The 27996-nt window shown below is 52.0% G+C and overlaps 2 protein-coding genes across 11 annotated transcripts in view; one reads left to right on the forward strand and one right to left on the reverse strand.

The window, feature by feature from the left end:
* On the reverse strand, positions 1 to 27639 carry DFFB (DNA fragmentation factor subunit beta). 5 transcript variants are annotated; one of them, XR_002002730.4, is made up of 8 exons: positions 27164 to 27616; positions 26038 to 26164; positions 18814 to 19002; positions 16653 to 16732; positions 14917 to 15087; positions 12115 to 12215; positions 1632 to 1925; positions 1 to 1485 (listed from the first exon to the last, which is right to left on the reverse strand). XR_002002730.4 is itself a non-coding variant. In XM_019010325.4 (7 exons), exons 1-7 carry the CDS (start codon positions 27275 to 27277, stop codon positions 1691 to 1693), a joined length of 1017 nt encoding a protein of 338 aa, XP_018865870.1. In that variant the 5' UTR covers positions 27278 to 27639; the 3' UTR covers positions 1 to 1690. The 5 variants fall into 5 exon arrangements, 2 of the variants coding, with proteins under 2 accessions (XP_018865870.1, XP_055208366.1); XR_008668894.2 differs by lacking the exon at positions 1 to 1485 and adding an exon at positions 11550 to 11673 and having other exon boundaries at positions 1802 to 1925; positions 27164 to 27596; XR_010132592.1 differs by lacking the exon at positions 12115 to 12215 and having other exon boundaries at positions 27164 to 27618.
* The window catches only part of CEP104 (centrosomal protein 104), a 43036-nt gene continuing 42423 nt past the window's right edge, over positions 27384 to 27996 (forward strand). The window contains exon 1 of one of the 6 annotated variants that reach the window (XM_063703281.1): positions 27384 to 27553. The gene's annotated coding sequence lies outside the window, so the exon portion shown is untranslated. Of the gene's footprint in view, positions 27993 to 27996 lie in introns of all 6 variants that reach the window. The other 5 variants (XM_063703284.1, XR_008668823.2, XM_055352093.2 and 2 more) reach the window with 5 other exon arrangements.

A 27996-nucleotide genomic window follows, 5' to 3' on the forward strand; every position in this document is an offset into this window, starting at 1 on the left:
TCTATTTTTGAAAAATCTTTATTGCTTTTCCTGATTGTACAACAAATGTAAAAATTCAAATATTACAAAATGACTTAATTTAAAAAGTACATTTTAACATGTTATAAAATAAATGCCCATTTCAAAAAATTCAAGTATCATAAAATACATGATGTAGAAAATGAGCCCTCTGTAATCCAGCCCAACCCCCATAACCCCCAGGATTACTGCTGTTCAGATCCGCGCGTTTCCTTCCAGACCGTCTCTGTGCACCCGCCACCCGCACGGCTGACATGAGCTCCATATGATCTGAGATGATAGTAACGCTGACCAACGGAGCAGGGTTCAGCCGCCGGTGCCCTGAACAGCTTCCAGCTTCTACACAGAAACACTTTCCTCATAAAAGCCTGAAACTGCGACACAGTTTTGCATTGTGTAAATGTATCAGGTTGAATCATGAAATAAATGATCGCTCGCCGTTTTTGGCCTAGAAAACAGCAGTTTCATGTGGTTCAACGTGATAGCTGTGGCTCTACTCACAGACATTGGGGGGTTTCCTACTTCTTGCCATTATAAACAATTCAGCAGGTCAGGTGCAGTGGCTCATGCCTGTAATCCCAGCACTTTGGGAGGCCGAGGCGGGCAGATCACCTGAGGTCAGGAGTTCGAGAACAGCCTGGCCAACATGGTGAAACCCCGTTTCTACTAAACATACAAAAATTAGCTGGCCGTGGTGGTAGGTGCCTGTAATCCCAGCTACTTGGGAGGCTGAGGCAGGCGAATCACTTGAACCTGAGAGGCGGAGGTTGCAGTGAGCCAAGATTGCACCACTGCACTCCAGCCTGAGCGACAGAGTGAGACCCTGTCTCAAACAAAAAAAAAAAAATCAGCAGTGAATGTCCTTGTATGTTCTTTACGGAGTATAAACATCGTACCCCCAAAGCATGGCACCTCTTTTGGGCATTTAGAAGAGTCAAGAGGATGGAGCTGCCCATTTGCCATGGAAAGGGAGACCCAGCAGAGAGCTGATGCATAAACAACTTGTCCCTCAAGCAAGGTGGCCAACTTCAGCCATGACACCATTTGAGTATGGTGACCACATTACATGAGCAAACCCAACGCTGGTGAAACCAGAGAACAGAATTCCTCAGCCCACAGACAACTCTTATCCCTACTGACCCGTATGACCAGGAACTCACAGACATCCAACGAGTACCCCAGAGCTGTCCTCTGGAAGTTGGGCTGTCAGAAGGTATAAGAAATGATTCGGGCTGGGCGCAGTGGCTCACACCTGTCATCCCAGCACTTTGGAAGGCTGAGGTGGGCGGATCACCTATGGTCAGGAGTTCGAGACCAGCCTGACCAACATGGTGAAACCCCGTCTCTACTAAAAATACAAACATTAGCCGGGCGTGGTGGCACATGCCTGTAATCCCAGCTACTCGGGAGGCTGAGCCGAGATCGCACCACTACACTCCAGCCTGGGCAACAAAAGTGAAACTCCATCTACAAAACAAAACAAAACAAAACAAAACAAAACAACAATTCAGAAATGTAATGAAATCAGATTTGGAGGAAACATTTTTTAAGGTTTTTTCCAGGAGCTACTGGAGTGACCAAAAAAACGAAAAACAAAAAAACAAAAAAGGCACCTGTTAAAATGATGCCCACGTCAGGGCTCAAACAAAGACCAGAACGTGGTGTGTACGTGTCACTGGCGTTTCCGCACAGGCCGCTTCCGCTTCAACCTTGTCTGGGGTTTGTAGATTCTGCTCGGGTCACAGTTGAGCTTGTGGGTGGTTTTCTTATGGCAGACAATGTGCACTAGTTTTAGGTTCTCTGAGGTAAAAAGCAGGCCATAAAAATACTCCCAGTCCACTTCTCTTCCGTCTTGTTCCTTAATTGCTTCCACCAGTGTAGGAATGATGGTGCGTTTCTTTTCTATTCTGCAAAGTAAGGTTAGAGACATCATTTTCTGTGGTCACGGTGCCACAGGCAACAGGTCACAGCAGCGTATTGCAGTCACAGCTCTTCACCAATTCCCCTAAGTGGCATCACGGACACACGGCCGCACCTACTGGCCAGGTTTGTTGAGCAGAGCCTGATGCAAGCAGCCTTGCTCCTCTTACTTTTTAAAACTTGACTTGTGGCCAGGCACGGTGGCTCACGCCTGTCATCCCAACACTCTGGGAGGCCGAGGCGGGCGGATCACTTGAGGTTGGGAGTTCGAGACCAGCTTGGCCAACATAGTGAAACCCCGTCTCTACTAAAAATACAAAAAATTGGCTGGGCTTGGTGGAGGGCACCTGTTATCCCAGCTACTTGGGAGGCTGAGGCAGGAGAATCACTTGAACCCTGGAGGTGGAGGTTGCAGTGAGCCAAGATCACGCCACCGCACTCCAGCCTAGGCAACAAAAGCAAAACACCATCTCAAAAAAAAAAAAAGACTTGTGTCACTGTTCAGAATACTGAAAAGTACGCAGAAAATAAAGGGGGTCAACCACCTTCCCATCACTTACAGTCACCCACCATCAACAACTGGCTTAACTGCCTCCACGTTTCATCTACGTATAGATTTACCCCCAAAAAATTACATGACAGGACATGAAAGTTTTACAAACAGAGCCTTACAAAGGAAGCTGAAGTCACTTTTGATACCACTTGTAATCTTATGTCCCTCCTTCCCCTCAGAGGTAATCACTATTAAGGGTTTGCTATTGATCTTTCCAATCCTAATCTTATACCGTTATATGCATATATGTGTATCTGTTTAAGAAACAAATGAGGCCAGGCGCAGTGGCTCACACGTGTAATCCCAGCACTTTGGGAGGCTGAGGCGGGCGGATCACCTGAGGTCAGGAGTTCAAGACCAGCCTGGCCAAGATAGCAAAACCTCATCTCTACTAAAAATACAAAAACTAGCTGGGCATGGTGATGCATGCCTGTAATCCCAGCTGCCCAGGAGGCTGAAGCAGGAGAACTGCTTGAACCCTGGAGGCAGAGGTTGCAGAGAGAAAGACTGTGCCACCACACTCCAGCCTGGGCAACAGAGTGAGATTCTGTCTGAAAAAAAAGAAAACAAAAAACTACATGGGGCTAGGCGTGGTGGCTCACGTCTGTCATTCTAACACTTTGAGAGGATGAAGTGGGTGACCACTTGAGGCCAGGAGTTTGAGACCAGCCTGGCCAACATGGTGAAACCCCACCTCTACAAAAATGACAAAAAAATTAGCCAGGCATAGTGGCACACGCCTGTAATCCCAGCTACTACTCAGGAGGCTGAGGCACGAAAATCACTTGAACCCAGGAGGCGGAGGTTGCAGTGAGCCAAGATCGTGCCACTGCATTCTAGCCTGGTTGGAGTGAGACTGTCCCAAACACACACGCACACACATACACACACACACACACACAACATGATATTGTTGTTTCACTTATAAACCATTTGGAAGACTGTGCAGTAACAAGTGGGGTTTAGAGACCCCATGGCCAGGAGGGCTTATGGTGGGTGGTGAGTGAGCTAAACTGGTGCAGACCCCTCTCCCTACAACCCACAAAATGCTGAGCAAAAGTCGCCTTTTTTTTTTTTTTGAAACAGAGTCTTGCTCTGTCACCCAGGCTGGAGTGCAGTGGCACGATCTCAGCTCACTGCAATGTCCGCCTCCTGGGTTCAACTCATTCTCCTGCCTCAGCCTCCTGAGTAGCTGGGATTACAGGCGTGTGCCACCACACCCAGCTAATTTTTGTATTTGTATTTTGTATTTTTAGTAGATGGGGTTTCACCATGTTGGCCAGGCTGGCCTTGAACTCCCGACCTTGGCCTCCCACAGTGCTGAGATTATAGGCATGAGCCACCACACCCAGCCAAAAGTCACCTTGTTAAAATACTCAGTTGAGATCAAAAGAAAGGGGCTCCCCAGCTGCCAGAAACCAAAGAGAAATTAGTGCACACAGGCAAGCTATGGTCCAGGGGCTCACCAGGGTTCCAGTCCCTGATACAGGCCCAGGGGACCCTAGAAAGACAGGGAGGTGGGACCGAGACCCCTGCCATAGCCATTAAGGGGGACAGAAAAGCTTGAGCGGAGCCCGGGGCTTGGGCAAGAGGAAGGGAAACCCACCGAGCCCGTTATCTAATGCTGCAGAAGCAGCCACCACAAAATGCAGTGGCTTCCGGGGGTTGGCCTGGGGGGCCTTCTGCTGGTGTTGCCTGGTGCACACTGGGGCTGTGTCTGATGGAGGGTGGCCTAGGGCTGGGCCCTTCTCCCCTGTCCTCCCCCATCCTGAAGGAGCCAGGACAGGCTCCCTCACATGGCCATGGCAGTGTTCAGAGGGGACAAGTCCCCCACGCAAGCAGGCCTCTGTTAGCTCAGTGTTGCCTTCGCTGGTGTCACGTGGACAAGCCTGAATTCAGCGTGGGGAGAGAAGGTAGGGAAGCACACGGGGTGTGGACATCGGGAGTGCATTCCTGTCCCCACCTTCACAGTCATCCACAGAACGCAGGGTGTACGGCCCAAAGTACACGACCAACAAGGCAGGGAACCACAAGCAAGAAATGGCAGGAAGTTGCTTCCAAGTCACAGGGAAACCCTGGGCATCTGCAGGAATCAAATCCGAACCCATGAAGAGCCACGCTGAAGGGGCACCGTGACACACCGGAGCACAGAGGAGGCCTACAGGAAACACTTCCCACTAAAGCGAGCTCCAGGCCCAAGCGAGCTCCAGGCCCAAGCGAGCTCCGGGCCCAAACACACAGCAGCAGAAGGCTCCACCAGAGCCACACTGAAGGCGCCGTGACACACCAGAGCACAGAGGAGGCCTACGGGAAGCACTTCCCACTGAAGCGAGCTCCGGGCCCAAACACACAGCAGCAGAAGGCTCCACCAGCAGGAGAGGCAGACCCAGCAGCGGCAGAGGGCTGCCCACGTGACAGGCCCTTCAGGAGCCCAGCACAGTCCACAAGGACCCTCACTCCTGACACCAACTACAGCAGGGAGGGGTCCCTAAGACCACCTCAGACTCCATAACTCTCTGAAAGGACTCGCAGATCCCCCAGTCAGCCGTTGGACTCAAGGTTATCGTTTCTTATAGCTGCAGATGAAAATCAGCCAAGGTTAAGAGGCACAGAGGGGGCGGTCCAGGAAGGTTCCAATCCCAGAGCTTCCAGCTGTCCCCTCCCTGTGGGGTCATGGCCAGCCCTACCTTCCCCAAGCACTAACTTCCACAGCCCTCTGTGACGACACTGCCAACCGGGAAGCTCACCAGGCCTGGGTGCCAGCCTTTACTGGGGCTCACACAGACATGGCTGATGGCCCACGGGGCCAACCTCCACCTCAAGCCCTCTAGAGGTCAAGCTGACCCAAAGACCCCATCCTAAATCACCCCATTAAACTATCCAGTGACCCAAGGCCCCCAGGTGAACAAAGACACTCCTACCAGGCAGGACACTTGAAGGCATTGGAGTTTACCTCCCAGGGCTCAAGAACGAATGCCAGACCTCTCTGTGGGCAAGGTTGAATGCTTTAGCATGTGACTGTAAAACAAATATGCTTAAAATGGATGATTAATGATTAAAGTGATTAAAAAGAAATGGAAATAATGAAAACAGACTGGCATTAAAAAGGCTCGTTTTATAAAGAACCCAAAAGCACTTCTTTTGGGCTCTTTAGGAACCCAAAAAAGGAAGCATGTACTCAGCGGACAGAATGAACACATGAACGGCTGAAGAGAGAACTCCTGAACAATACAGGAGTGTCTTAGTGTGCTCCAGCTGCCAGAGGAAAATACCACAGACTGAGTATTTACTCTCTCACAGTCCTGGAGGCTGGAAGAACAGGTGCCCGCATGCCGGGTGCTAGTAAGGGCTCTCCTCCTGGCTGGTAGACAGCCGCCTTCTCGCTGTGTCCCCACGTGGCAGAGACAGAGGGAGAGTGAGCTCCTTTCCCATTTTCTAAGGACACCAGTCCTAGTGGATTAGGGCCCCACGCTCATGACCTTCATTATCTCCCAAAGACCTTATCGCCTGATACAGTCACACTGGGGATTAGGGTTTCAACATACGAATCTTGGGGGACATGATGGAGTCCACAGCAGAAAGTCCCAGTGAGACAGCAGCCCAGACACAGGCACAGCATGAGGAGAGCAGAATGAGAAGGTCCAACACGCAGCTAACAGGCGCTCCCGGAAAACCGCACAGGCAGAATCAAAGAGAAGCCACACGTTATCAACGCAGAAGCATTTTCCAAAACCAAAGAAAAGTGTGTCCTCAGCACAAGGAATACAAGTCCCAGGCAGAATCCAAAAGAAAGAGCTCTACCTAGACACTTACCACTTTCCAAGAGGAGGAGAAAAATCTAAAACTACCATTAAAAAGGCAGAAAATTAGGCTGCCAACAGATTTCTCACAGATTCCAGAAGACAATGGAGTTATTCTTCAAAGTACTGAAGGTAGGTATCTGTCATCCTAGAATTCAGTACTAACTAAATAATTACTCAAGAATGGAAGTTGAACGGACCTTTTCAAATGCTGAGTAGAGTTTACCCCTCACAGCCACTCGTGGAAGAAACACTAAGGGCTACACATCAGTAATCAGAAATTGAACCCAGAGGTGAGATGCAAGAAGCACTGGCAAACACAGACGCAGGTGAATCTGTTGATAAATAAATGGAAGTGTTGGCCATAAAACCACACCAGCATTTTGTGCAGGATTAAAATAAGGTGAGACACGAACACTAAAGAATACCGCAGAGGGTCACAGCGAGGCCGGCCCGGGAGAGGGGACAGCAGCAGTGCTGTCTTCCAGTATCACTAACATTAGGGACACCATGAACGCCAAACCACAAAAGGGTGGGGTGATGGGCAAGGGAAAGAAGGAAACTCAAGTAAGTCAACAGAAGGCACAGAAGAGACCAGAAGAACATGAAGATGCGGCATGGTGGATACAAACCCAGAGTAAAGCAGCTAAAATCCAATCTGTATTCACTCAACAAAACGGTCAACAGAGGTTCACTGAGTGGGCTCAGCGTGGTGGCTCACGCCTGTAACCCCAGCGCTTTGGGAGGCTGAGGTGGGCAGATCACTTGAGGTCAGGAGCTCGAGACCAGCCTGGCCAACATAGTGAAACCCTGTCTCTATTAAAAATACAAAAATTAGCCAGGCGTGGTGGCAGGTGCCTGTAATCCCAGCTACTCTGGAGTCTGAGGCACAAGAATCACTTGAACCCAGGAGGCAGAGGTTGCAGTCAGAGGAGATTGCAGCACTGGACTCCAGCCCAGGCGACACAGCAAGACTCCGTCTCAAAAAAAAAGATATTCACTGAGTAGCCATCATGGCCAAACTCTGTCCCACGTCCCACACATTGGGGACACAGCTGAGAGCGAGGGACCCCACAGAGTCACATTCTAGGAGACAGCAGCTGTCACAACACCTGCAGCAGGAGGTTCAAGCTGCGGCTGGCTGAATGACAGAATCTCAGGTTAGATGAAGACGAAAGGCTGTTACCCTTGGCTAACAAGAGATAAGCCCAAACCTAATGGCACATAAAGGCCAAAGGAAAGGGGTGGAAACGCCACAGGACCGAGAGAAAGCCGGCACAGAATAGAAATCCAGTACAGAATAGAAATCCGGCACAGAATAGAAAGCCGGCACAGTGGAACTGAGGTGCTGAGTGTTATGAACATCTACAAACGCTGACCAGTTACAAGGAAACAGACCACAACGAAAGGCAGGCAGGAACACAAGACACTGAACACAAACACGAAAACATGTTCGGAAACTGAAAAGACTTCTGTAAAATCCATGGATCAAAAACAAAATCATAATGTAAATCATGCAGTCTCAAAACAACTCCAGCCAGGCGTGGTGGCTCACACCTGTGATCCCAGCACTTTGGGAGGCTGAGGCGGGTGGATTACTTGAGGTCAGAAGTTCGAGACCAGCTCAGCCAACATGGTGAAACCCCGTCTCTACCAAAAATACAAAAATTAGCCAGGCGGGGTGGCACGCACCTGTAATCCCAGCTACTTGGGAGGCTGAGGCATGAAAAACCGCTTGAACTTGGGAGGCAGAGGTTGCAGTGAGTCGAGATCATGCCACTGCACTCCAGCCTGAGTACAGAGTGAGACTCTGCCTCAAAAAAAAAAAAAAAAAAAACTGAACTCCCAAGATACAACTCATGCAGCCTAGGGGAAACTACCTTAAGTATAGATTAGATACAAAAGACACACAAACAAATGAATAAGCAAGAAGAAACCCACAAAGGTAGAAGGTAGGAATAAATTTTTTAAAAAAGCAAACGTTAATAAAGTGAAGTAAAGGGCCAAAGACGGCCAAAGACATCTGTGAAGAGACAGAAAGGAAAGTTCCCCAGCGGCAGGGCTCACACAGGCCATGAGGACCCCGCTATGGTGTTAAAAGATACGTCCCTAGGGCTCCGGGAAAGGGGAGCTTTCCAGGCCCCACCCGCCACAGCCCTCCCACGGCAGGCAGGATTCTTCTGGGCTGAGGAGTCAGGTCCACCCAGAGCCCACACGGACGCTCCTCGTGCCACCTTCCGCCCAGGGGCCCCTGAACCACATGGGCTCTGGGCCAGGCCATCTTCCTCGGACAGGCTGAGCCCCAGGGCCCGCGCCCTTCAGCCCGAGAGGGAAGGTGTTCCAAGCGTGGATGCTGTCTGTGCAGGCCCCTGGTATGAGGTGGCAGTAAGGGTGGGAAGAGAAGGTGCAGGCAGCAGGTGGCAGGCCATGTTTAGGCTCCACTGCTGTGCACATCCCGGAACTGGGAAAGGCCTGCAAATTCTTCTCGAACCTTCCCAGCCATGATGCTACGTAAGTCCAGGTAGGGGGACAGCATGCATTTTATTTCATTGTTCATTAGCTTTTAATTCTTAAATAATTAAACATGTGGCACGTGGTGTCAACCCCCACAAATGTCAGGACAGGCCTGTGGCAAACAGACCACTGTCTCTGCAACTTTCCAAAGACCGGTGCTAAAAACTACATTTTTAATTAAAACCCAACACACTTATCTGTGTGTGAGTATACATATTTAGGAAGCGTGAGAGAAAATATAACCGCAGCAAACACTTGGTGAAACATTCCTCTGACTCACACTGTCCCTTCTGCTATTTTCATCTGTACTCTGTTCTAGGATGGCCTATTTCATTCTGTAAATGCTGGTTGTGTCCCCTAGATGGATGTCCCCACCTGCAATGGTCTTGAAAAGGACAAGAGCATTTGGACGGCCGGGAGAAAACATTTTTGGGTACTTGTTGCATGTGGCAAGGGGTCCAGCAAACCAGCAGAGAAAAGAGTAGGAGAATCTCTTTCGGATAGACAGGGTAGGGCAGGATTTCTTAACACACAAAGGGAACATCTGAGCACATTAACATTGAAAACTTGTTGTGGGCCAGCACAGTGGCTCATGCCTATCATCTCAGCACTTTGGAAAGCTGAGGTGGGCAGATCACCTGAGGTCAGAGTTTGAGACCAGCCTGGCCAACATGGCAAAACCCCATCTCTACTAAAAAAATACAAAAATTAGCCGGGTGTGGTGGTGCACACCTGTAGTCCCAGCTACTCGGGAAGCCGAGGCAGGAGAATCGCTTGAATCTAGGAGGTGGAGGTGGCAGTGAGCCGAAATCACGCCACTGCACTCCAGCCTGGGCAACAGAGTGAGACTCCATCTCAAAAAACAAATAAATAAAACTTGTGATAAAAGATATCATAGGATTAACGTATCCAGAATGTGTAAAGCATGCCCACAAATAAGACCATAGCCCAAGACAGAACGAGCAAAGGAAAGAAACACAGAAGACACAAGCGGCCACAGACATGGAAAGAGAAACTCAACCTTCCTAGTCATCAGGAAAATGAAAATTAGAGAAAGAGAATCTGTGTCTCACCTATCGGGTTGGGAAAATGCAAAAAAGTACAATGACACCAAGTGTCAGCAAGAACCCGGGAAAGCATGAACTCACACGGATGGCGAGCGTGTAGGCTGGGACACTCGAGAGCAGCCTGGCCAGGCTCAGAGAGGGAACAGAGGTGTCATTAGGACCCAGCACACTCCCTAGAGGGACTCAAGCTCAGACACTGGGGCATCTTGTCCATGCTGGGACGCACACCCCAATCCCCAGGCACCTGGGTTATGTCTGGATGGGGCCTGAGAATCTGAATTCCCAGCTCCCAGATGTTGCTAATGCTTGAAAGTAACCACATTTTAAATAGCATGGAACCAGACCATATGGGTTCATTCCATAGAGTGTTCATCCCAGGAATTTTTATAATGATGAGAAATTAGAAATAACCTAAATGCCTCCCAGTATGGAAAGATGTTAAAATTAGAGCCTATTCAAAAAGTGAAGTGTTCTGCACCTGCTGAAATGAATATGCCGAATCTAAGCATAGCATGCAATGAACAGGTACACTGCACATGACAGCGTGGGCCGCCACGTATGTACACGTTAAACCCACACGCGTGTGGTAAAGGTGCAGCTACACGGCTCTGCAGACCACAGCATGGGAGGCCACGTACGTGCATGTTAAACTCACACGCGTGTGGTAAAGGTGCAGCTACACGGCTCTGCAGACCACAGCATGGGAGGCCACCGTGTATGTACATGTTAAACTCACACGCTTGTGGTAAAGGTGCAGTGAGAGGGCTCTGAAGGGCACACACACCTTTCGCAAGTGTTTTCCCTCGGGGCAAGGTGTAGAGGCTGAGTATGGACAGGGTAAAAGCTCAACTATGACCACAGTGTTTTACATACTTTAAAAAAATCTCACTCCGAAAGCAATACAGGTTGAATGTCCCCATCTGAAATGCTGGAGACCAGAAGTGTTTTGGATTTGGGATTTTTTTAGGATTTTGGAATATTTACATTATACTGACTAGCTGAGCATCCTTAAAAAAATCCCACATCCGGCCGGATGTGGTGGCTCACGCCTGTAACCCCAGAACTTTGGGAGACTGAGGCGGGCGGATCACCTGAGGTCAGGAGTTCAAGACCAGCCTGACCAACATGGAGAAATCCCGTCTCTACTAAAAATACAAAATTAGCTGGACGTGGTGCCACGTGCCTGTAATCCCAGCTACTGGGGAAGCTAAAGCAGGAGAATCGCTTGAACCCGGGAGGCGGAGGTTGCGGTGAGCCGAGATCACATCATTGCACTCCAGCCTGGGCAACAAGAGCAAAACTCCATCTCGGAAAAAAAAACAAAAAAACAAAAAACAATCCCAAATCCTAAATGCCCGGATGAGCATCTCCTCTGAGCGTCATGTTGGTGGCAAAACGTTTTGAATTTTGGAGCACTTAGGATTTCAGGTTTTCAGATTAGGGATGCTCATCCTGTACAGCCATTTTAAGGGCATTTGAAGGCCTCTGTCTTCAAAGAGCAAGGGCAAGGCTACAATTATATTCAAGGAATGCATCTCAGTTTAAAAGAATGAAGTTTTCCATCCTGCCCATTTGTTAGAGCCATAGAGCTCGTACGGCTGTGAAACACTCCTGCCTGCTGAGACTTCTGCTCTGCTGGTTCCACAAAATAAGCCAGCCAGGCATGGTGGCGAGCACCTGTAGTCCCAGCGACTCAGGAGGCTGAGGCAGGAGGATCGCTTGAGGCCAGGAGTTCAGGGCTTCAGTGAGCCATGATCCTGCCACTGCACTTTAGCCTGGGCCACAGAGCAAGACTCCATCTCTAAAAGAAAAAGAAAAAGGGAAAAACACCCTTACCTATCATAACACCAGGAGCTCCCGCTGTCTGAGCTCACCCTGGTTCAAACTCACAGAGGTTCAGAACCTCTGACAGCCAAGGGCTGGGACCTGTGTTCTGGGGAAGGACGCTGCCCACCAGCTCCATCCACAGGGATGACTGGAGGGGACAGGAGGGATGGCTCCGGGTCAGGCACACGTACTGACAGTGGAGGGAATGGTGTGTGCCCGCTCAGCAGCCCCCCATGCTGCCATCAGGTACCCCTTCCCTGGGCTGTAACACGGGCGCAGCCCTTGAAACCCAAGGAGGCAACACCGTGGCAGGGACAGGGCCGTGGCAGGGACAGGGCCGTGGCAGGGACAGGGCCGCGGCAGGGACAGGGCCCCGCAGGCACTCATGGGTCTGAACCTCGCTCTGTGAGCTTACATGTGATCCAGGTTCCAGGTGCTGAAGAGGATCCTGCTCTCCCTGTTACTGTAGGGGTTGATGGAGTGTCTTGATAAGCAGCTGTCCATGTCAAAGGGACCCTGGGGGCCAAAAGACAATGAGGGAAGGCCAGAAAGTGAGTCTCTTTTTTTTTTTTTTTTTTTTTTTGAGACAGCGCCTCGCTCTGTCGCCAGGCTGGAGTGCAGTGGCCCGATCTCAGCTTACTACAACCTCCGCCTCCTGTGTTCAAGCGATTCTCCTGCCTCAGCCTCCCGAGTAGCTGGGACTACAGGCGCCCGCCATCAGGCCCGGCTAATTTTTGTAGTTTCAGTAGAGACAGCGTTTCACCTTGCTGGCCAGGATGGTCTCGATCTCTTGACCTCGTGATCCGCCCGCCTTGGCCTCCCAAAGTGCTGGGATTACAGGCGTTGAGCCACTGCTCCCAGCCAGAAGTGAGTCTCATACAGTCTCAGTCACCAAGTGACATGCTTTGGACGTGCAGCCCCACCCAGAGCTCATGTTGAAATGTCAGCACTAGTGTGGGAGGCGGGGCCTGGTGGGAGGTGATGGATCCTGGGGGTGGATGTCTCATGAAGGGTTTAGCACCATCCCCTGGGTGCTGCCCACGCCAGAGTGAGTCCTCCTGAGATCTGGCTTAAAAGTAGCACCCACCCCTCAATCTCCCTCTCGTTCCTGCTCCCCCCCCGTGAGATGTGCCTGCTCCTGCCTCCCCTTCCACCACAAGTGTGAGTTTCCTGAGGCCTCCCCGGCAGCTGAGCAGATGCCAGCACCATGCTTCCTGTACAGCCTGCTGAACCGGAAGCCAATTACACCTCTTTTCTTTATAAATTACCCACTCTCTATTCCTTTATAGCAATGCAAGAATGGCCTAATACACCAAGTCAGGCGATCTTACTGAGAGGCACACCCCGTGGGGGTTGGTCCCTGATCCAGGGTGTGCTGCTTTAGGGAGATTCAGAGTTCTGCCTTGGCCGGGCACGGTGACTCATGCCTGGAATCCCAGCACTTTGGGAGGCCAATGTGGGTGGATCACCTGAGGTCAGGAGTTCGAGACCAGCCTGGCCAATATGGTGAAACCCCATCTCTACTAAAAATACAAAAATTAGCCGGGCATGGTGGCGGGCGCCTGTAATCCCAGCTACTTGGGAGGCTGAGGCAGGAGAATCACTTGAACCTGGGAGGCAGAGGTTGCAGTGAGCCGAGATCGCACCACTGCATTCCAGCTTGGTGACAGAGCAAGACTCGTCTCAAAAAAAAAGAAAAAAAAAAAGCTGTGCCTTTGGAATCAGATCCTTCTTTTTCCATCATTACCCCTAACAATATGTTCTGAGTTCCCAAAGAGGACAAGGTAGTTATTGTCACTGTTACCCCTGTGATCACACACCAGCACCCCCACCTCATGGGAAGTGAGGCCAGGAAGGTACTGACTTGCCAGGGCAGGGCCAGCGCGTGAGAAGCAAGGACCCATGTCCCAGAGGCTCCCTTTCCAGCCACTGCCCACGGCTTCCTGATGTTTCCCTGTGATCCCAATGCAGAGGCAGGGCTGCCTCACTGAAGGTGCCATGGCCACAGCTTCCGTCTTCCCTGTGGTCCGCAGCCCAGCACTCAACACACTCATTCATGAACAGACATCTGCAGAGCACGTGCCCGGAGCCCCAGTGCCTACTTGCACTCTGTGCCCCCATCACCCTGGGGACTCACAGCCTCCCCAGCAGAGCCCACTGCTTCCCACTGCCATGCCCGGAGCACCTGGTCCCTCCCAGCTCACTCTTGCGCCCCCACCTATCAGTCAACATGCTCTAAGGCCCCACCCCCTCCCTGAGGCCGCTTCTGACTGGCCCTGGCTCCCAGGATGCTGGCTGCGGCTCCTGCAGCCCCTCGGCCTCCTCTGTCTTGCTCATTTATGTGTCTTTCACCTTCCATTGTGCAGGACTCACCCTGCCGTCAGGGATGAAGGATTTTTCATCTTTGTGTCCCAACCCCTCCCACAGTGCCAGGCACAAAGTAAGTACTCAGTGAGTGGTGAGCGAGCGCACCGCAAAGTCTAAATGTTAAGCTAACTTGGAAGAAGCGTTTTTATGGCCAGAGCCCATCACCCCAGAAGGATGTGCCTGGCAGGAGCAGCAAGGAGCCCTGTCCCATGGGAAGAAGCACCGCAGGCCATGCCCACCACCTGGCCCCTGCTGCTGGACCCACTGAGTGGCACTCGGAAGATCACGGGCATCAGTGGACCTTACCAGGAATGCAACTGCAGTGTGCAAACGCCAAGAGGCGCCTCAAGTTGCTCCCCACACCATGGGAGGGGGAGGGGTGTGCCCAGGACTCGCCAGAGACACAGACGGATCACCACTAAAGGCCAGACCACGCCTAGCACGGTGCAGCAGGGACACCTGGGAAGGCAGCGGGGGAGTGCGGACCTGATCTCAGCTTCCAGCCTCCAGAACTGTGAGCAGTAACCAGCTGCCATTCCAGCCTCCCCAGCAGGGGTCATCTGTTACGGCAGCCGGGGCTGACTGAGACACCGCCCAGCCCTACCGAGACAAGCCCTGGGGCGGGGCCCTGCAGCCCTCTGCAAGCTCCCCAGGGACTCCTGTGTGCACTGCAGCTTGAGAGGCACTGGCTGAGACACTGCCGCCCTCCCTGGGAATGTGAGGGCTGTACCTCTTCACAAGGCTTTGCCCAGGCAGGGCAAGGGCTGAAGGTCCCCACCTGCCTTGCCCCAGGCGGGCTGTGTTCCACAGGCCAGCCGGGTGGCCCCAGGATAAAGGGCACACAGCTCACCTGGCAGGAGAACCAGCCTTCCGGTGTGCAGAGGCGGCTGCCGCCCTTGGCTCCTCTGTCGAAGTAGCTGCCATTGTACTGCATGGACCGGAGCTTCTGGCACATGGAGCCGAGGACCCGCAGGAATTCCTCCTGAGCCTCCGCACCCACCGTGGAGGGGTAGGAGCTCACCTGGAGGAACCAAGGAACGTCGCTGAGCCTGGTGCACAGCGCCCCAAAACCCGCACTGGCTCTAGATCCATCTCACTCCATGGCCCTCTGAGACCCTGCCCAAGCCCAGTCCTGTGGTCAGAGGGTCTGAGTTCACGTGGCCTCTCGGCCACTGCTGGGCTGTCCCACCCTGGGAGACTCTGACCTGTGAAATGGAGGGAACCACACCAGCCCCCAGGCTGGGTGAGACTTAGATGAGATAACAGGCTGGGTGTGGTGGCTCACGTCTGTAATCCCAGCACTCTGGGAGGCCGAGGTGGGCGGATCACTTGAGGTCAGGAGTTTGAGACCAGCCTGACCAACATGGTGAAACCCCATTTCTACTAGAAATACAAAAAATTAGCTGGGCATGGTGGCACATGCCTGTAATCCCAGCTACTTGGGAGGCTGAGGCAGGAGGATTACTTGAACCTGGAAGGCAGAGGTTGCAGTGAGCTGAGATTGCACCACTGTACTCCAGCCTGAGCAACAGAGTGAGACTCCATCTCAGAAAAGAAGATGAGCTAATAAAGTCAGGCAGGCACGGCCATCCCACCCTGGTCAGGCAGGCAGTGGTGCGTGGAAGGGCCTGGTCATTGCACTTGCAGGGAAGAGTATCAGGATCAGTTAGCTCCACTACAGGGAGCAGGCTGGGAAATGCAAGGGAACATGGCAAGTCGCCAGGACCTCGAAGAGATGCAGAAAAATGGGGTGCAGCGCAGCATTAGCAATTGTGCCACAGAGAGGAGTGGGCCGAGGGCATGGGGGCCAACCATGCAGGGCAGCACTAGGACAGGACACCCATTGCAGGGGCCTCCACAGCACCCTCCACATGCTAATGATGCAGTGTGGCATGGTGTGGTGTGGCCTGGTGTAGTGTGGTATGGTGTGGTGCGGCCTGGTGTGGTGTGGCCTGGTGTGGTGTGGCATGGTATGGTGTGGCCTGGTGTGGTGTGGCCTGGTGTGGAGTGGCCTGGTGTGGTGTGGTGTGGTATGGTGTGGTATGGTGTAGCATGGCACATCATGCTATGTGATGAGGAAATCCACATTCAGATGGGGTGGATGGAAATGAGGGCAGAGCTGACTCCACCTTTGGGAGGGAGGAGGGAGAGGTAGAGGTTTGCAGACCAAGGATGGGCTCATTAGAAGGGCCTCAGATCCCTGTAGCACCTGCTGACCTTGGTCACAGTTGGGCAAATGACAGCTCAGGCTCTGTGTCTGCCCTGACGCTTGCCACTGCTGCCCAGGAAGAAGCCTCGGGGGGAGAGGAGGAGAGGAGGGGAGGCAGGCAGGAGCCACCACCTCCCCACTCTCCAACCCGTGACCTCAAGTGCAGCTGAAAAGGCCCGATGGGTGTTCACCCCCATGAAGGGAGGAGGCACAGGGTCCGTGCGCTAGCTTCCCTCACCAGAGCAGCCCCACCAGATCCACGCAAGCACGGAGTGTGGTCCTACCCACTGCCCATCGTGAGGACCACAGGCTTCCAGAGCCCACAGAGCCTGGCTTCAAAAACCCGCCCAGCATACCCGGTCTTCACTCAGGCTCACCTCCCTCAGGTAACTCCGGATCCGGCTCTCACAGCTGTATCTCAGATAGCCAGACTTACTCTGAAATCGGGACTCCAAGCCTGCAAGGAAAACGCGAAGACCCCCAAGTCCACAGGGCAGGCCAGGGGCCTCTGGGTCTGTGTCCTGCCCAGCTCAGGTGCCAAGCAGGGCAGAATATGAGGGTCATACTGCTTCATCTTTTTGACAGGGTCTTGCTCTGTTCTCCAGGCTGGAGTACAGTGGCACAAACACAGCTTACTACAGCCTTAACCTCCTGGGCTCAGGGAATCCTCCTGCCTCAGACTCCCAAGTGGCTAAGACTACAGGTACGCACCACCACACCTGGCTAACTTTTTAAATGTTTTTAGAGATGAGGTCTCACTTTGTTACCTAGGCTGATCTTGAACTCCAGGGCTCAAGCTGTCTTCCAGCCTCGGCCTCCCAAAGTGCTAGGATTATAGGTGTGAGCAACCACACCTGGCCAGATTGCATCATCTTGAGAAGTATTCTAATGGTGACACAGACAGCGTCCCTGTTTGGTTTTTGTTTTTAGAAGCATCTCAAATACCACCAAGGAGCTTCTGCCTGGCCCTCAAGCCCTCCTTTCCCAAAAAGGCTACAATCTCTCAGCATTGCCTCTGATGGGCTTACAAGGCCAGGCCAAAAGGTGGAAGCAACACAAGTGTCAGTGAATAGACAGTGTGGTATCTACACGCAGCAGAGTGAACAGACGGAGCATGGCATGTACACACAGCGGAGTGAACAGACGGAGCGTGGCATGTACACGCAGCGGAGTGAACAGACGGAGCGTGGCATGTACACGCAGTGGAGCGAACAGACGGAGCGTGGCATGTACATGCAGTGGAGTGAATGGACAGAGTGGGGTATGTACACGCAGTGGAGTGAATAGATGACGTGGTATGTACACGCAGTGGACTGTCATTTGGCCTTAAAAAGAAGGAAATTGGCTGAACGTGGTGGCTCACGCCTGTGATCCCAGCACTTTGGGAGGCCGAGGCGGGCGGATCACGAGGTCAGGAGATCGAGACCATCCTGGCTAACACGGTGAAACTCCGTCTCTACTGAAAATACAAAAAAATTAGCCAGGCGTGGTGGCAGGCACCTGTAATCCCAGCTACTCGGGAGGCTGAGGCTGGAGAATGGCATGAACCTGGGAGGTGGAGCTTGCAGTGAGCCAAGATCACGCCACTGCACTCCAGCCTGGGCGACAGAGCAAGACTCTGTCTCAAAAAAAGAAGGAAATTTTGATATATGCTACGATATGGATAAACCTTGAGGACACTGTGCTGAGTGCAATAAGCCAGTTACACAAGGACAAACACTATGTGACTGCATTCATATGAGGTCCCTAGAGTCATCAAATCAGAGAGACAGAAACCGGAATGGTGGTTGCCAGGGGCTGGCGGAGGGGGAAGGGGGAGTGATGTAACGGGGACACAGGTTCAGCTTTGCAAGGTGGAAGGAGTTCCGGAGATGACGGTGGGGATGGCCGCATACAATGTGACTGTACCTAATGCCAATGACCTGTGCACTAAAAAAATGGTTGAGAAGGTAAATTTTATGTCATATGTACTTTAGCACAATTTTAAAAATAATTATAATAGGCCAGGCGCGGTGGCTCACGCCTGTAATCCTAGCACTTTGGGAGGCTGAGGTCAGAAGTTCGAGACCAGCCTGGCCAACATGGAGAAACCTCATCTCTACTAAAAATACAAAAATTGGCAGGGCGTGGTTGCACTTGCCTGTAATCCCAGCTACTCGGGAGGCTGAGGCAGGAGAATCGCTTTAACCTGGGAGGCAGAGGGTGCAGGGAGGCAGAGGTTGCGGTGAGCCAAGATCACACCACTGCACTCCAGCCTGGGGGACAGAGCAAGACTCCATCTCAAAAAATATCTATAAAAATATAAAAAGTCCCATCCAAGGGCTGCCCTGGACTCTGGCCCCACGTGAGTCCTTGTTGGGTGCCTTTCCCACAAGGCTGGGAAATGCTGGGAAATGAGCACATTTTCTTCCAAGTCCCCCACCTCAACCCACGAGGGTACAGGCCAGCCCTTCACTGGGGGCTTTTTGGAACCCAACTTCTTCTGGCACCTCAGGCTCCAAAGAAGCCTCTCCCCTGCCGGCTGCAGCCCCCACGCACCTTCAAACCACGGCGGGTCCTCAGCCCGGGTCTCGGCCGCGATGTTCTGGCTGACGTTGTGCAGGAGGTCAGCCAGCAGCCTCTGCCTCTGCGGGGCCTGCTCATCACACAGCAGCTGCTGGGCGGCCTGGATGAGCCCCACCTGCGGCTCGTGAAACGCACTGAGGAAGCGCCCGATGTCGCTCACATCTGCCACCAATGGGACAAACAAAAGGTGCCGGTCCAGCAGAAGACACATCCTGCCCCGGTCACAAGAAGAGCCTCTGACCACATCTTCCCCCATTCCCCAGGGCCTGGCAATCACCAGGACTCAGACTCGAGGTGTCCCGGGTCTTTGTCCTTGCCCTGACACCAACAGCTGGGGACCACGCACAAGGGCGGCATGAGGACAGAGGAGGAAGGGGCGGGGTGTGCTTTAGAGGACAGATGAAAGCGCACCAAGAGACGGCTGCTTTCCCATTTGGCCTCCTCCCCTCCAAACCATGCGCCCCCCACTTTGGCCCTTCCTATCACTTTTCCTACTCTCTCCTGGAGCCTTTTCACAACTCCCTGAAGCAGCGAGCTCTCCGGGCAGGCTCTTAATAGGAAGTTAAAGCAAAGTCTACCCAGGACCTTAACAAAATGTTAGCAAAGAGAACTCAGTAACACGCACAAAGAAATATCACCACGGCCAAGTGGGAATGCAAGGCTGGTTCACACCTGCAAATCGATCAGTGTGATCCACCATATGAGAAAAGCCTCACGATCACATCAGTGGGTCAGGAGAAGACAGGAGGACATGCTGGGGAGTGAGGACTTGGTGGAAGTCCTTAGACCTAACATCAAAAGCACTGCGTAAAAGAGAAAATCAACACACTGAGCTTCCTCAAAACTAAAAACTCTTACTCTGCAAAAAAAATGCTCTTAAGAGAATGAAAAGCCACAGGGTAAATATTTGCAAACCACATGTCTGACAAAGAACTCATGTCCAGGTATTTTGGTTGGGGGGTGGTGACTTTCAAAACTCAACAGTAAAAAAATAGATAAATAATCCAATTAGAAAATGGACAAGAGACATGAAGAAACACTTCACCAAGGAGAATCTACAGATGGCAAATAAGCACATAAGAAGATATTTAGGGCTGGGCGCGGTGGCTCACGCCTGTAATCCCAGCACTTTCAGAAACCGAGGTGGGAGAATCACTTAAGGGCAGGAGTTTGAGACCAACCTGGCAACCAAGACCCCATCTCTAAAAAAAAAAAGCAAGACCCCCATCTCTAAAAAAAATAATAATAATTAGCTGCACATGGGGGTGCACACCTGAAGTCCCAGTTACTTGGGAGGCTGAGGTAGGGGGATCACTTGAGCCCAGGAGTTCAGGGTTGCAGTGAGCCATGATTGCCACTGCACTCCAACCTGGGCAACAGAGTGAGACCCTGTCTCTATTTTTATAAAAGATATTCAGATAGTTAGCATTGTTAGCCATTAGGGAAATGCATATTAATTTAAGGGCACAATGAGACATCACCACACTGCAATCAGAATGGCTAAAATTAAAAACAGCAACAGCGCCGAAAGCTGGCAAGGCTGCACAGAAACTGCGCAGTGGAAAGGTAAGACGGCCACTCTAGCACACAACTTGGCAGTTTCTTTTCTCTATTTTAAGTAGCTTTATTGAAATATAATTCACACTCCTTACAATTCACCCATTTAAAGTGTACAATTCAGAGGCCGGGCACGGTGGCTCACGCCTGTAATCCCAGCACTTTTGGAGGCCGAGGCAGGCAGATCACAAGGTCAGGAGATCGCGACCATCCTGGCCAACATGGTGAAACCCTGTCTCTACTAAAAATACAAAAATTAGCCGGGCGTGGTGGTGCATGCCTGTAACCCCAGCTACTCAGGAGGCTGAGGCAAGAGAATCGCTTGAACCCAGGAGGCAGAGGTTGCAGTGAGCCGAGATCGCGCCACTGTACTCCAGCCTGGGGAGAGAGCAAGACTCCATCTCAAAAAAGATAAATAAAATAAATAAAGTGTACAATACAATGGGTTGTATTATATTCCCAGAGTTGTGCAGCGACATCCACAGTCAATTTCAGAACATTTTCACCACCTCAAAAAGAAACCTCATACTCCTTAGCTACCAACCTCCCTCCCCTCTGCCCTACCCCCAACCCTAAACAACCACTAATCTATTTTCCATCTCTCTAACATCCCCGTTCTGGATGTTTCCTATGAATGGAACCCTACTGTATGTGCAGGCTTCTTGACGTGGCATGGTTTCAAGGCTGGGCCATGCTGTGTTTCATTCCTCTTCATGGTGAGTAATGCCATTGTATGGATGTGCCACACTCCATTTATCCAAGTGTTCATCATTGGAGAGTTGGGTGGTTTCTACCTTTTGGCTATTATGAATAAAGCTACTGTAAACGCTCATGGACGAGTTTTGGTGTGGACATGTTTTCATTTCTCTTGGGTACACACCTAGGAGTGGAGCTGCTGGGTCACATGGCGATTCTGTGTAATTGTTGAGAAACTGCCAGACTATTTTCCACAGGAGCTGCACCGTTTTCCCTTCCCATCAATGGGGCCTGAGGGTGCCAGTCGCTCCACATCCTCGCCCACACTAGTTGTTATCCTAGTGGGTGTGAAGTAGCATCTCACCGTGGTTTTGATTGCAGTTCCCTGACGACTGATGATCTCAAGCACCTTTTCATGTGCTTACTACCACTTGAATATCTTCCTTGGAGACATTTCTTTCTTTTCAGAACCTTTGCCCATGTTTAATTGGGTTATCTTTTTACTATTAAGTTATAAGGATTCTTTATATATTCTGATGCAAGTCCCGTATTAGATACATGATTGGCAACTATTTTCTCCTATTCTGTGGGCTGTCGTTCACTGCAGCCTCCACCTCCTGGGTTCAAGCAATTCTCCTGCCTCAGCCTCTGCCTCCCGGGTTCAAGCAATTCTCCTGCCTCAGCCTCCTGAGTAGCTGGAATTACAGGTGCCTGCCACCACGCCAGGCTAATTTTTGTATTTTTAGTAGAGACGGGGTTTCACCATGTTGGCCAGGCTTGTCTCAACTCCTGACCTCAAGTGATCTGCCCGTCTCGGCCTCCCAAAGTGCTGGGATTACAGGCTTGAGCCACTGTGCCCGGCCCAGAGTTCTTAATGTTGATGAAGCCCAATTTATCTGTTTTTTCTTCTGCTGCTCATGTTTTTGGTGTCAAATCTAAGAATCTTTTGCCAAATCCAAGGCGATGAGGACTTATCCCTATGTTTTCTTCTAAGGGCTTTATATTTTTAACTTTTACATTTAGGTCTTTCATTTATTGTACTTTTTGTATAAGGTACCAGCTAAGAGTCCAACTTCATTCTTTTGTATGTGAATATGCAGTTGTCCCAGCACTATTTGTTGAAGATACTACTCTTCCCCCTCCACTGAATGGTCCTGGCATCCTGACCACAGATACATAGATTTCTGGGTGCTCTATTCTATTCCATTGATCTATATATCTGTCCTTGTACCAGTGACAGTCTTGATTACTGTGGCTTTGTACTAAGTTTTGAAATCAGAATATGTGGGTCCTCCTACTATGTTCTTTTTCACAGTCGTTTTGGCTATTCTGGGTCTCTTGCAATTCCATATGAACTGTGGATTAGAATCAGCATGTCAATTTCTACAATGAAACCAGCTGGAATTTTCATAGGGATTGTGTTGAATGTGTAGGTCAGTCTGGGGAGTCCCACCATCTTAACAATGTTAAGTTTTCCAATCCATGAACATGGGATGTTAATCCATTTATTCAAAACTTTAATTTCTTTCAACAACATTTTGCAGTTTTCAGAATATAAGTATCACAATTTTTTGTTACACTTATCCTAAGTATTTTATTCTTTTTGATGCCAGTGTAAATGGGATGATTTTCTGCTTCATTTTCAGATTGTTCATTGGAAGTGTATTTCTATATTTGCATATGATCTTATATCCTTCAACCTTGCTAAACTTGACGATTAGTTCCAATCACTTTTTAGTGGACTCCTTAGGGTTTTCTACATACAAGTTCATATGATCTGCAAATAGAAATAGCTTCACTTCTTCCTTTCCAATCTGGATGCTTTTTATTTTTCCTGCCTAAATGTCCTGGCTAGACTCTGCAGTACCATGTTAAACAGAAGCAGCAAGAGTGGACATCCTTGTCTTCAGAAACTAAACACACACCACACAGTGCAGCACTGTACTCCTGGGCATTCTCCCCAGAGGAATGAAAACCTACATCCCGCAAAAACCTGTCAAGATGGCCAGGTGCGGTGGCTCACGCCTGTAATCCCAACACTTTGGGAGGCCAAGGCGAGTAGATTGCTTGAGCCTAGGAGTTATAGGCCACCCTGGGCAACATGATGAAGCCCTGTTTCTACAGAAAATACAAAAATTAGCCAGGCATGGTGGTGCACCCCTGTAGTCCCAGCTACTCAGGGGCGGAGGTGGGAGGATCTCTTGAGCCCAGGAAGTGAAAGCTAGAGTGAGCTATGATTGCACCACTGCACTCCAGCCTGGGCGACAGGGTGAGACCCTGTCTCAAAAGAAAACAAGAAAGCAAAAAGAAAAACTTGTACATAATTGGCCAGAGCAGCTTCATTTGTAATAGTCAAAAACTGGAAACAAACAAAATATCTTTCCACAGGCGAATGGTTGAACAAACTGTGGTAAAACCAAATCATGGAATGCTACTCAGCAATGAAAAGGAATGGACTATGGATACACACAACTTCCATGCATCTCAGGAGCCTTATGTGGAGTGAAAAAGGCTCATCTCAAAAGGTCACGTACTTTATGATTCCACTTACCTAATATTCTTTTTTTTTTTTTTTTTTTGAGACGGAGTCTCAGCCTGTCACCCAGGCTACAGTGCAATGGCACAATCTCAGCTCACTGCAACCTCCACCTGCTGGGCTCAAGCGATTCTCCTGCCTCAGCCTCCCGAGTAGCGAGATTACAAGCGCCTGCCACCATGCCCAGCTAATTTTTGTATTTTTAGTAGAGACGGGGTTTCACCATGTTGCCCAGGCTGGTCTTGAACTCCTGATCTCAGGTGATCCACCCACCTCGGCCTCCCAAAGTGCTGGGATTACAGGTGTAAGCCACCGCACCTGGCCCCTAATATTCTTTAAATGACAAAATTATAGACATGGAGAACATATCAGCAGTTGCTACGGGCTAGGGATTGGTGGTGGGCAGGGGTAGGCAGGATTATAAAGGGGAGAACCTTGAGTGATGGATGGGAGAGGTCTGTACCTTGACCCTGATGCTGGTCACAGGAATCTACATGGGGAGAAATGAAAGAACAACACACACATTGCACTAGTGTCGGTGTTCCTGTTTTATATTGTACCACGGTTGTATCTGATGTTGCCTTTGAGGGAAAGGGTAGAGGTACATAGGACCTTCCTACCTGTGCAACTTCCTGGGAATCTGTCATTATTTCTAAATAAATGGTTTAGGCCAGGCACAGTGGCTCACACCTGTAATCCCAGCACTTTAGGAGGCCAAGGCAGGAGGACAGCTTGAGCCCAGGAGTGTGAGACTATCCTGGGAAACATGGCGAAACCCTATCTCTACAAAAAATACAAAACAATTAGCCAGACGTGGTAGTGCATGCCTGTGGTCCCAGCTACTTGGGAGGCTGAGGCGACGGGATCACTTGAAACACGGAGGTCGAGGCTACAGTGAGCCAGGTTTGTGCCACTGCACTCCAGCCTGTGCAACAAAGTCTCAAAATATAAATCACACAAAAATATTTTGGCCAGGCACAGTGGCTCATGCCTGTAATCCCAGCACTTTGGGAAGCCAAGGTAGGAGGACTTCTTGAGCCCAGGAGTTTGAGGCCAGCCTGTGCAACAGAGGGAGACCCCATCTCAATGTTTTCATAAAAGAAAAGAAAAAAAAGTTTTTTAAGTCTAACGAGGAGGAGGACTAGTGGCCTCACGGAAGAGAGGAGGATAAAGCGCCAGAGAAAGGAAGGACAGAGAGCCAGAGACAGACAGAGAGAGCCAGAGACAGACAGAGAGAGCCAGAGACAGACAGAGAGAGCCAGAGCCAGACAGAGAGAGCCAGAGCCAGAGACAGACAGAGGAGAGAGACAGAGACTGAGAGACGCAGGGAGAGACAGAGAGAGAGCAACGTGCTCTGCTGTCTTTCAACTATGCCCTGAAATGGGAAAGAAAGATAACATCCAAAGGTGAGGCATACCCTGAGCACACCCCTGCCCAGCCCCCACCTCCTGCAGGGGCCACCCCAGGGGGCATCACAGTGATACATTTTCCGGCTGCCTCCTCTAAAAGCACAAGGCCCAGTGGAGAAAGGGGGCTTGCAACCTTGGAGCACACACCAGAGGCGTCACCCCTCAATGCTGACAGTGGAGCCCCCAACACTGTAGCCGGGGAGGTGGCCACATGGACGTTACGCTTCGACTTCTCTCTTTCTACCCCTTAGGCCAAGGAGCCACAGCTCCATCCCTCAGAGCACCCATGTCCTTCCTGGGCCGCCAGAAGCATCTCCTGGAGCCTAACCGCATTGGCACAACACTGGCCGACCCTCCCAGGTAAAGGCACATGATGGCATCTCCTGCCCCAGTGGCCAAAAGCTCTCTTTTACGGGAGTCAAACAAGCGCAGACCTTGGCATTGGGGTGGTTCTGAAAGGCAGGACTTTGTGTCCTGAGGCTTCAATACAGATGCCCCGAAAGAACCACCTCTCAAAGGAATTGCCCCCAAACTTGAGCCCTGAGGACAGCATCTCAGCAAACACCAACCGAGAACAATGTGAGAGCATCCCACGAACCACCACCTGGTCCTTCCAGAAGGGTGCTCGGCCCAGCAGAACAGAACAGCATCTCTTCCTGGCTCCACCTTCCCCATGAAACTGCGCAGGCCCCAACCCCAAAGCCCTCCCTCTGCTCTTGGGAATTGCTAGGACACCTCAAATGAACGCAAATAAAATTAAAAGAGTTTTTTGAAGAAAAAGACGACCAACTGAACAGCTGGGTTCATGAACGAGAGGACTGAGGACTCTGCCACCTAAGCGACGCTGACCAGTTCTGCCTCCAGAGGGCTTCCTCCTTGAGACCCGAGAGTTCACAGTAAGGGGGACCCTTCCCCACCCTGATGGGCACCTGGAGCTAAGCCCCCAGGACCTCCGAGAGTGCCAGCTTCCCGCCCACCTCCAAAGTCCTTGCCACTCACAGCCCTGCCAGGCCTGGCCCGAGGTGAGCAGCACCAGCTCGGCGTTGTCGGGAACACTGGGGAAGTAATCTTCCGTCAGCTCCGTGCCATCCTCGTACAGGCACAGCCGGGAACCGCGCTCAGGGAGCTGCAGGGACGGGAGAAGCAACAGGAGGAGGAAGGGTCTCAAGACGAGGGCTTTGCATCTGCAGGCCTCACAAACGACCGGAACGAGCTGTGCTTAAAGAAGCAGGCTCAGGCTGCCGCCTGTATGCCACAGTCGCTCCCAGGCCCAGGCAAGGATGAAGGAGCGGGAGCAAGGGCGCCTGACTGCGGGCCGTTCTAAAATACGAAGAGTCAGGAAAAACATACATCAGGGGGTGACTGCTGGCTCTGCATGATTCACCCTTTTTAAATGAGCTCCTGAGGGCGCTTCAAATAGAGCCTGTCTTTGACAGCGCCGCCTCCCTGCTGCCAGGAGCTGAACACCACCATCCCCAGCACACAGCCGCCAGAGCGGTGCTGGCACACGAAGGAGAACGGTTGGTTGCCTCTGTGTACAAGTGTGACCGGCACGTGGCACTGTTAATTTGTTGGAGTCTGGTTCCCTGTTACTCTGCACTGGTCAGCTTTAGGCATTTTATGGCAACTCCCACCCCACCCGCACCGACCCCGGCAATGCACACCTGGTAACCCTAATACTGCTCTAAAAAGAAAACCAACCTAGAATAAGGTGACGATTGCAATCCCCAGCTGCGAGGGCTGGAAGGGCCTGCAGAGCCCACCTAGCCAAGCCTTTCATTTTACGCAAGGGGAAGCTGAGGCCGGACAGGCAGAGCAGCCGTGACCCCGCGTGCCAGCACCTGGCACTCTACCCGGGTCTCCTAGCTCTGATGCAGGGCTGTCCTGCCCGAGAGGTGGGAAGAGGGAAGGGGTGATCCAGGTCGTCCCCCAACCCCCCTGCGTTCTGAAGCCACGCTCAGGAACCCCAGGCTGCGGGGGCCCGGGGTCCTAGCGGCTGAGGCGAACGAAAACTACCCGCCCCAGGCGCCGCCTGCACCCTCCGTTTTGGAAGAGGAAAAGCGGCACCTCCTATTCTCCCCACACGCCTCCCCGGCGGGCCGTCCCCGCCCAGCCCAGCGGGCACCTGGAAGCGGAGACAGCCCTTGCGCAGCACCTCCTGGCAGCTCCGGCCAGCCACGCCGAACTTCCTCGGGCTGCGCAGGGCCCGCAGCTTCACGCTCTTGGGCTTCTGGAGCATTGCAGATGTCCTCAAGCCCTCTGGGTCCCGCAGGCGGCGGCACCCGCTGCCCGGCTGCTCAGATCCGTCCTCGCCCTGGCCGCAGGGGTCTGCACCTGGTGAGCTCTGCAAGCTGGCACAGGCCGGGCGCCGATCCCGGAAACTACATTACCCAGAAGGCCTGGGAAAAGTGAGGCCCGACGCGGTCTTGTGCGCAGGCGTCGTCCGACGGACACCACATTACCTTTCTCAGAAGGCTCAGGAAAGCAAAGGCGCGACGCCACCTGGTGTGCCCAGGTGCCGTGGCCCCGGAAACTACACGACCCTGAGGGCGAGAGTAGCGGAGCCCTCCCCTTGTGCGCAGGCGCGGCCTGGGGTGGGGCGGGGTCGCGCACGCGCAGAGGCCCTGGCCCAGGGCTGGGCTTGGTTGTCATGAGAGTGGAGGCTGCGGCCGGGGCGATGGGCGGAGGCGGCCGAGTCTGCTTCTTCCCTGTCACTGCCGCAGCAGTTTGGGGTGCAAGGCGGCCTGGGGCGGCGGAAGGGGCGCCCCCCGAGTTCCGTCTGAGGAAGCGACGGCTGCCGAGGAAGTCCACGAGAGCCGGGTCCCGCACGCCCCTGGGGTCCGGGTGCTGAGGCGCCGCCTGGCCGCCTCCCCCGGCCGCGGCACCGCTCCGACCCAGCCGCCCTCTCCACCGGGGCCGCGGCAGCGCCAGTCGGGGCCCTTCCCTCTAAGCAGGTAC

This window comes from Gorilla gorilla, chromosome 1 (assembly GCF_029281585.2).
Source record: "Gorilla gorilla gorilla isolate KB3781 chromosome 1, NHGRI_mGorGor1-v2.1_pri, whole genome shotgun sequence".
Classification (NCBI taxonomy): domain Eukaryota; kingdom Metazoa; phylum Chordata; class Mammalia; order Primates; family Hominidae; genus Gorilla; species Gorilla gorilla.

Excerpts from the sequence above, each read along its gene's own strand:
- DFFB (XM_019010325.4), bottom strand. The coding sequence starts at position 27,277 with ATGCTCCAGAAGCCCAAGAGCGTGAAGCTGCGGGCCCTGCGCAGCCCG. Across the intron at positions 19,003-26,037 it reads GGGCCAGGCCTGGCAGGGCT|ATGTGAGCGACATCGGGCGC; the intron begins GTGAGTGGCAAG and ends CATTGGTGGCAG. Across the intron at positions 16,733-18,813 it reads GGACCCGCCGTGGTTTGAAG|GCTTGGAGTCCCGATTTCAG; the intron begins GTGCGTGGGGGC and ends TTTTCCTTGCAG.